The following is a 9800-nucleotide window of genomic DNA, read 5'->3' on the forward strand; positions in this document are numbered from 1 at the left end:
TGAGATGTCTTGGGGACCAAGCCATAGTGGAAAACATGTTGATGGACTATCTTTGCTTAGAATAGGAAGTACGTTGGATGTAATAGGAAGTATGTAGGGCGTACTCCCAAAAACCCATTTGGGCCATTCGTGTACCCGTTGGACTGGTACAACTTTAAGTGCATATGATACAACTCGTTGAAGCATACCGAATGTTAGTTTATCTACTACGATTGTAGGGATGTATATTTGGACCGAACTGGACCAAACCGTCTCTTGGACCGAATTAGGTTTGCAGAAATTGGTGGACCTTGGACCGGACCTGTTTAGAGGTCCTAATATCCCCCTAATATGTGTCCGCATAACGTGTATATAATAAATATTTATATAGTACGCAACGTGTACGACGAACAATTATTTTATTCGTGAGTTTTTTTATTTAATAAAATCAATAATTATCACTTAAAATATCTAGCCCTAACTTACGAGCGTTGTGTATATATATATAATAAAGTTATTGAAATGTGATAGAATAAAAAAATATAAGGGTGTGTTTTGTAACTTTCATCTAATTTAAAGGGAATAAAATGATTTTTTTTTTTGAAAACGATTGAAATTATATAACTGAGATGATGGGATCGATTAATCAAACTAATCTAATAATTGCTTATACACGAATTTATTCGTGTTAATAGGAGTACCCTAAATTTATACTAAAACGAATTATTCTGAGGTTTATTGTTTAACAAACTAAATCATCTAAAATAAATCAAATAAAATACAATTTAAACATTTTTAAAACAATTCACGTTGAAAATCTGACGATAAAAAGGCAACTTAAACACAACTTTTTATAGTAATTTGTTTACTTCTGATTGTCTTTTAAAACAAAAAATTCGAACTTATCTTATGGATAAAAATCGAATGAAAAGTTTTGAAATCGAACTTATCGGTATGGATAAAAAATAGATTCAAAGATGATGATGACAGTTGGGTTTTCGAAGTGGCATTGAAACAGTGTAATCATACTCTAGCCTTTCCGATCTCTGTGATGCCGCCATACTTATAGAGTTATAGGGAACCCAAACACATTACCATTTTAACAGTACTTGCAACCCATCACTTCCAATTTCAGTACATTTACAGGGAAAGGAGAAGTTTTTGAAGCAAGAAGAAATGGGTGTTCCGTCATTTTACAGGTGGCTGGCGAACAAGTATCCGAAAATAGTGGTGAATGCGCTGGAGAAGACGGAGGAGAAAGACGGAACTCAACCATACCCCGATGACCTCGAATTCGATAATCTTTATCTCGACATGAATGGAATCATACATCCATGTTTTCACCCGGAACACGACGATGTGCTTACTAAATATGTATGTGTCTTCATCTTCTCTCTTTTTCAATCTTCGATTCGAAAATGGAAAAACTTTTCTGCGAATTTACAGTTGTAAAAATCTTTATTTTTTTACATTTCTGGGTCTTTTTACAGTTGAATACTCCTGGAACATATGAAGAAGTTTTCAGCAACATATTTGAGTATATAGACAGAATAATGATGATTGTAAGACCAAAAAAACTGCTGTATTTGGCCATTGGTAAGTGATCTTGTTTCGATTGAAATCAATTTCTAACTTCAGATAATATTCAAATACTACAAATTTTTGAAAACATTGTGTAGACGGGGTAGCTCCAAGAGCCAAAATGAACCAGCAAAGAACAAGAAGGTTCAGAAATGCGAAGGATCAAGAGACACTTGTACGTTTTTCTCCCTCAGTGCATACGTCTTCAAACACGTTTTGTTGAAACACTTAAACAGAAACTAATAGATGATCATAATCCGGAGTGACGAACTATCTTTACATGCTATAATGTAGCTCTTTTTCGATTTTATTCATTTAAGTTGAAACTTATAATGTGTATATAGAGGAAAGAGGAAGATAGATTGAGAAGACAATACGAAGTTGAAGGTAAAGATGTTCTTCCCAAACAGGATTCAGACGTGACGGATTCGAACATAATCACTCCGGGCACCACGTTCATGTTCGAGTTATCAAAGCAACTCCAGACTTACATTCATCTTCGCATATCAAAAAATGATGCATGGAAACACATGAAGGTTTGTCATGTCACAGATTTCACAATTTAAATGGTTAAAACATAACGAAATTGTATGCATGCTTTCGGGTTTCGCTAATGTTCGATCATTTGTAGGTAATTCTTTCTGATGCGAATGCCCCTGGTGAAGGAGAACACAAGATAATGTCCTTCATACGGCTTCAACGGACTTGCCCTGGTTATGATCCGAATACACACCATGTCTTGTATGGTCTGGTATTATATGAACCCATTTTATGTCGCGAGCTTCTTTATTACTTCCTACTAATGTCATTTAACCTTACATTATCTGCTCTTGTTTACAGGATGCAGACCTTATTATGCTCGCTTTGGCTACACATGAAGTCCATTTTTCCATTTTGCGAGAGGTTCTTGTTTAACTTCTTGTAAAATTGTGCTTATTTGTTAATTTCTAGCACAATACTTTTTGACATTCAATTCTAATTCTAAGTTCTTGTATTGTCAGAATGTTCTTGCAGAAGATAAGTCAAAAACAAGTCGCTCATCTGTGTTGTTGCAAGCTGGAAATTCCAAAACCAATGTGGTGAAATGTAGAGGATGGTTCAAACAGGTGCAGTTGACTATATATTAACATTTTACTTTCTTTTAATTCCTTGTTAATATAGGCTAATCCCTTTTTCCTGTGCTTATGCTAGTTTGACCTGAACCGTGATAAAGTTGATATAAGTCAACAGATGAACAGCCTTGATATTTCAGCTGCTGGAAAGCCAAAGTGGTTGGTGAAGAAGCCACACCAGGTAATTAAGGAGTCAAATGTGCATGATGGATTAAACATGAGCTAGGAATTGGTATCTATGTTGTATGTGTACTTCACACCATTCTAATGTTAGTTTTATTGTGTCTTTTTACTGCAGTTTCTTCATGTTTGGATACTGAGAGAATATCTTAACCTTGATTTGAGATCCACAAATGTGCCTGAAAAATTTGAGTATGATATTGAACGACTGATTGACGATTTCATATTCATATGCTTTTTCGGTGGAAATGATTTTCTTCCGCATATGCCAACCTTGGAAATTCATGAGGTTTGAATGCTTTTTCCCTTTTAGTCCCGATTCAAGAAATTTTGTGATGATGAAAATGTACAAAGATGAAATATTGCTAAGAGTTTACCAAAAAAGTGTTTTGAAATGTTCACGAGACTTCTAAATCGTTGTGGCTTTTGTGGTTGAAAATCTAAATTCTAAATTTTTATCATTCTTGATCAGGGTGGTATTGATTTATTGATACATGTGTACAAGCAAGAGTTCAAGAACCTTGGAGGGTATCTTGTGAATATGGAAAAGGTAATTAGTGGTGGAATTAATGTAAATAAAAACTTTAGTTTCTCTTCTATCACCCTAGAAGTTAAGAGTCCGTTTTTGATCTATAGTCTCATTCTTGGCCATGTATATAGTATTAGTTTCTATGGTTTTTGAATTTTTGAAAAATGGAAACAGGTGTATGATAAGAAAGGAGGGTACATAAAACTAAAAAGGGTTGAAAAGTTCATCCTTGCAGTGGGCGCATACGAAGATCAGATTTTCAAGAAAAGATCAGCAATCCGTGAAAGCAAACTTCGACGAATGTTGTCAGAAGTCGAGGATGAGGTATATTTGATCATTTAAGTTCACTTTCTTTATCTTTAAATTCCTTACAAATTCATAAAGTTTTATGATTAATCTTTTGTCTAGAGTGGTAATGGAGAAGAGGAGTTGTTTCCTGTGATAAGTACTCACAATCAGAAGGGTTCGTCTGTTGGTTCTGATGTTTGTTCACCATACATCGAAAAATCACCTGATCATGATGTGCAAGTATGATGTATTGTTGATCCCTACTTTCTTTCTGCATCATTTTTGTATCTTTTCACATCATATATTTGAGCTATATGACATGTCTTTTCTTGTTTGCTCAGATAATCGAGAATACAAAAACATTGAAGGAGCAATTAAAATCTTACAATCGTGAGATATCGGATGTTTTCAGAAATGGTCTTCTTTCAGACATGGTATGGATTGTTGTTGTGAGGTTTCCTTCTTTTAAGGATGTAGATTACAAGAACTAGTCAGCTTTTAAACTAAATCTTGTCAGGTGAAACTGGGTACTCCTGGTTGGAGAAAACGCTACTACAAATACAAGTTTTCTGCTGAAACGGATGCGGATGTGGAAAAAATGAGGAAAGAAGTGGTATGTTTTCTACAATCACTATTTTACTAAATGATATTATTCTCTATTATTGGATCCACATTGTTTCATACATGTGCATTTCATTGTATGTAGGTCGAAAAATACACTGAAGGGTTGTGTTGGGTTTTGCTATATTACTTCTCAGGGGTTGTGTCATGGACATGGTGAGAAGCATCTGTGAATAAGATTAACATGTATAGGTTCATCCTACTCTCGACTGGTTGATAACATAGAATAGCTATTGTTCCATCAACAGGTTTTACCCATTCCATTATGGGCCATTTGCATCAGATTTTAAAGGTCTTTCAAGTACTAAAGTTATGTTTCAAAGAGGATCCCCCTTTAAACCATTTGATCAGCTTATGTCTGTTCTCCCTCCTACTAGGTATGCTCTTAAATTTCTTTTAAGAAACAATGTTATGTGGATTGATAAGTTTTTGTTCATGGTCTTATCTAATATATGTGCTCATGTAGTGCCCATGCACTTCCACCTCCGTATTGGTCACTCATGACAACGGATGATTCAAATATTCTTGATTTTTATCCTAATGGTATGTCCCGATCTGAGTCATCTGAAATAGTTGTGTTGCTTGATTAATATCTTTATGAACACTATTGACATATATTTTATTGTTTATTCTAAGATTTTGATGTCGACACGGATGGGAAAAAATTTCTTTGGCAGGTTAGGGGATGATTATTTTTCAAAACACCTATTTCTCCCTTCAACAACCATGTTTTATATGCCTATAGTTTTCTTATGTTGCAAAAATATATCTTTTGAAGGGTATCTGCAAGCTTCCATTTATCGATGAGGAGCGCCTTCTTGCTTCAACAAAGATGATTGAGAAGGAACTGACTGTACGTAAGGCTGAATGGTATTTAGAAATTAGAATCTTCACATGTTTGACAAGGACTCTAATTAATATCGTCTTTTATCTTCAGGAGGAGGAAGCTCAAAGAAATGCTGAGAATGCTGACAAATTATTCCTACACAGTTCTGAAAATCTTGCCTTGCAAATTATCTCTTCCTTCAACAATGAAGGCTCTATCGAGCAAAAGAGCTACATGAAAGTTTACACAGGCTTAAGGTTGTGCTGTTCATTATTGAAATGCAGTGATTGTTCTTTTTCCTAATGTATATATCTTCTTCTCTTGTTTCGATTTCAGTGGAGACATAAATGGTTTTGTCTATCCTAACTTAGAGCCCAAGTATGTTTGTGATTCTAAAGGCCTTGGAAACGATCATGATGTTCTGTAAGACAAAACTTTATTGGTTATGATCACTTGGGATTTACCACCTAGTATTGTTTTACTGTCTTTTTAGTATATATTTCTATGTTGCAGATGTGTATACTATGATCCACCATGCTTCTCTATTCACATCCCTCGTGTCCTTGAAGGAACTGACATTCCATATTCGGTATGCCATTTTGACTCTTTATCTGTCTCTGTTGCTTTGACAGGCTTCTAATTTATCCCTTGTCTCTTGAAACGTTTTGTTGTTGAAAATACAATATCATGGGAGTGTTTTTGCTCATCAAAAGATGGATGAAAGATTTGCTTTTAGATATTTCTGAAGTCCATGAAAATGCGTTAAAGTTTTGAGTTTTGTTTGAGTGCTATTAAATTCAAAGGAATTGATGAATAGGACGTGAGCGAATCCGATATCAAGGAAGTACGCTTGTGGCATGAGAGCCATGGTTACCCTGTTCGGAGCAATAGGTTTGTTGGTTCAACTTGTCGGAGCAATAGGTTTGTTGGTTCAACTCTGTGATCTGTCCCTAATATTTTTGCAAATTTTTTGTTCACAGATCCCATGGACAACCTGAAGAAGATAAAATAGACCCTAGTGTTGGTTTTACGAGTGGATGGAGGGGTAGAGTCGACGAAATTGCTTCTAGTTCTCAAAGTCGCATCCAGGAGAGACACTTGAGGCATGAGAACCACAGTTACCCTAACCGGAGCAATAGGTTTGTTGATCAAAATATTATCTGATTTTTCTTCCTTTGTGGCTCTAAAACTTATAAGTCCACAAAAGTTTTGTTTGCAGATCGTATGAACAAGTCCAAGGAGCTCAAAGAAGCCCTACCATTGGCTGGAGCGGTAGAGGTAGGGGAAGAGGACATGATGCCACTCTTAATTCTCAAAGTACTTCACGTTATGATGCTACAAGGACACCAAAAGAGCAAACAAACTCCCCTTCTTGGTGGGATACTCATGGGAGAGGTGCTCGAAGAAATTGGCCAAATTATGAAAACCGATCAACCAATTATAATGCAAGGACAAGCACTGTGAATGGTCAGTTTTGGGCAGTTAGGTCAGAATCCAGTTCTAGTAACCAGGGTAGGGGACAGTGGGGGGATGCACAATCCAAGAATGCTTCGGTGGATGCCTCCAATCATAGATGGCAAAGATATTGATAATTAAGAGTTTATGTTCCCACCAGATGAGAAGTATTTTGCAAGTCTGTAAGGTTTTTCTTGTATGTTAAAAAGTTATAATGTAAGGTTAGTCTAGTATCTTTATAACCTAACTGGCATCCTTTTGGGATGGTAACATGTATATGTTGGAAGCTAGAGCCTAGAAGACATGGTTTTGGGATATAAACTTGTAATTTTGAAAAAAAATTTAAGTATCAACCAAAGGAATGGAGGATGTGGGCTGTTGTTATAATTGAAATTTAGACAAATTAACAAGCGGCTGTAAAGGTTTCTCCACATTTTGAACCTGATAAGGTACAACATTTTGTAAGAAAATCCTTGATAACTCGAACCTGATAAGGTACAAGGTCCAGCATTTTGTAAGAAAATCCTTGATAACTCTAGTGTACATTTCTTTATATCATATTATTATTAGGTTAGACATACAAAGGTTTAAAATAAAGAAAAATTTAAAGAAAAATTTAAAAATTTAATACTAAAATATGATGGAATATAGACAAATATGAAAGTTTATGGTTAATAGGTATCAATATTACTTTTCAAGACATGGTTGATGAACGTTGATGTTATTTTGAGCTATTTTTATATGTTTGGAATTGACGAAGTTGATGTTATTTTGAGCTATTTTTATATATATTTGGAAAAAAACAAGATTTGTTAAAATAACACTCAATAATAATATACACTGAAAATGCATTGTTATTTTATGATTATTATATTGTTAAATAAAAACATAAAGATACACAAAATTTCCATGGATTAAAAAACAACAAAAATAGTCATTAAGTATATAAAACAATATAAAAAGGTCCCTTATTTAAAAAATAGACATATGATCCATGATTAGAAAAAAGCTACAAAAAAATTGTGTAACATCCAAGTAAAAAATTCATTTTAATTAAGTCAAAACAATTCATTCATTATTCCAAATGACGAAACATTCATTGCGAAATAATCTCCAGGGGATGCAGTGCGATCAAGTCACGTCATTCCTTTTGAAACCATGAGTACCTGAAAACATTTTAAACATAAACCGTAATCACAAAGCTTAATGAGTTCATAAAAATACCACATATCATACAAATAAGTGGACCCAACCCTGTGGTATATTCCAACCCAACATACAATCATGGGCCCAACTTTGAGGTTTCTTTCAACCCGAACATGCGACATTGGGCCCAACCCTGGGGTATATTTCAACCCAATCATATATGCAATAGTTACAAAGACATCTAATATCCTATACAACACAATCTAATGGACCGACATTGGTGCCTTCGACCCAGAAGTATAGTAAGAAGACTCACCTGAATCACAACGCCGACTAAAACCCCGCTCACTGTCATGCCGACCACAGTTAATAGCTTCACCGCCAAAAGACAGGTGCTAAACACCTCCTAACAATCCATGCAAGACAAACCCTAAGTCTACCTTCTAAAAAATAGAAATTTGAACAAAAGTTAACCCATGCCAAAAGCCAACGGTCAAAGTCAACGTTCGATGTTGACTTTAGTCAACCGTCACGCTATGGCCATCTATGGCCACGTCGTGGCCCTCATACAACGATATAGTCTGGAATTTCCTAGTCTCAGGAGCTCCAAAGCTCGGATATGGTCCTTCCTATGGTCTAGATGAATAAATTTTCCAACTTTATCCATTAAGACACCCAAAGAGATCAAGATCTCAAACCCTAGGTCCAAATAAAGATAAGTACAACAATGTCTTAACCATTAAGCCTTTAATCCAAAAAAGTCTGTAACCCAACCACTCCAGAAGATTTTCTAATACAAGATCTAGCATAAAGATGGAAGCTTTGTAGACATGCATGTCCAATACATGTCTAGAATCCACTTTAGGGCAAAATGAGCTAAAAATGACGAAAAACTCATGCAATGTCAAAAACCCCAACCAAAGTCTAGATCTACAATATATGTTGCTCATGGGACTTAGGAGAGTCATAAAGTTGCCATCTTTATGTGTTCCTTCCATTCAAACTTGCTTATACATGAGATCTTAGTTTTAACCACTTTAAGCCATAAAGTTTGAGCCATTGGCACTTACAAAGGTCCAGAAGCAATATGAGATGTTGAAAATGTTATTCCTTGCAAGATCCACCACTAGAGCACCTTCTTCTCTTGCTAACAATTGCTCCAAAATGTAACATCCATAAAAATCATGCCAAATTTAAACTTTTAGAACATTTCAAAACCCATGATTATTACAAAACTTGTTTTCAAAATAGTATATAGTCAGAGTATCCCAGAATCAAAACATAAAATCATAACGTGTGAGGAGCGGTACGATCATGCCTTTGCCTTCCCGCGATCATCAGAAGTACCTGAAAAAATAATCAATAAATGTAAGCTCAAAGGCTTAGTGAGTTACCCCTAAAATTCCAACGCCATACATATATAACCATATCATATAACATATAAGAAAACAACATGCATAATGAGAGATCAGTATGACTAGACCAAATCCCGATCCTCAGTCTATCTGGACCGCTCTCCGAGCCCTCGGCACGTCTGGACCGCCCTCCTCGGGGCCTTCAGCCTATCCGGACCGCTCGCTGGGCCTTCGGCCTAACTAGATTTGTCCGGCCCGGGCATGCAGTCTACCCGGTCCGCCCAGGGTGTCTTGGCCTACTGCACAGAGCACGACCTGCCTCAACCCTTTCCCCAAACCAATAAACATGTGCACATAAACATCATACGCTAGCATGCAATATCAGATAATCATATCGATGTAACAGATCACTACTCATGGCAACCATCCTATACCCATGATGCCGATCTAACAGATTACTAGCATAGCAACCTGATGGGTTTTGTACATAACAAACAATCATATGTGTGCATGTAACCCTAAGGTGAGGATCTATGTTTTCACTATTAGACATACAAGCATTGAATACAAAAACTAGAAACCCTAGGAGGCACATGTAATTTTCGAAATTAACATATAATTAGGGTTAGGATACATACCTTGATTGTTATATTATAATAACAATCAAATCCTTGAAGATCTTGAACTTTGGTAGCAAGCGCCACAAGTGTCGCGCCTCTAATGGCTCA

The 9800-nt window shown here is 35.8% G+C and overlaps 1 protein-coding gene across 2 annotated transcripts; it reads left to right on the forward strand.

The window, feature by feature from the left end:
- Window positions 1-880: 880 nt before the first annotated feature.
- Window positions 881-6958, forward strand: LOC145167686 (5'-3' exoribonuclease 3-like). 2 transcript variants are annotated; one of them, XM_079086921.1, is made up of 25 exons: window positions 881-1353; window positions 1470-1575; window positions 1659-1735; window positions 1905-2096; window positions 2192-2311; window positions 2401-2463; window positions 2562-2666; window positions 2752-2853; window positions 2971-3141; window positions 3325-3402; window positions 3556-3705; window positions 3790-3909; window positions 4011-4103; window positions 4187-4282; window positions 4376-4446; window positions 4539-4667; window positions 4757-4833; window positions 4927-4967; window positions 5069-5143; window positions 5228-5373; window positions 5453-5539; window positions 5630-5705; window positions 5934-6007; window positions 6097-6255; window positions 6324-6958. In XM_079086921.1, the coding sequence occupies exons 1-25, from the start codon at window positions 1156-1158 to the stop codon at window positions 6703-6705; spliced, it is 2988 nt and encodes a 995-aa protein (XP_078943047.1). In that variant the 5' UTR covers window positions 881-1155; the 3' UTR covers window positions 6706-6958. The 2 variants fall into 2 exon arrangements, with proteins under 2 accessions (XP_078943047.1, XP_078943048.1); XM_079086922.1 differs by having other exon boundaries at window positions 883-1353; window positions 6336-6958.
- Window positions 6959-9800: the final 2842 nt, after the last annotated feature.

This window comes from Lactuca virosa, chromosome 3 (genome assembly GCF_052849685.1).
Source record: "Lactuca virosa cultivar CGN04683 chromosome 3, Lactuca_virosa_CGN04683_v6, whole genome shotgun sequence".
Classification (NCBI taxonomy): domain Eukaryota; kingdom Viridiplantae; phylum Streptophyta; class Magnoliopsida; order Asterales; family Asteraceae; genus Lactuca; species Lactuca virosa.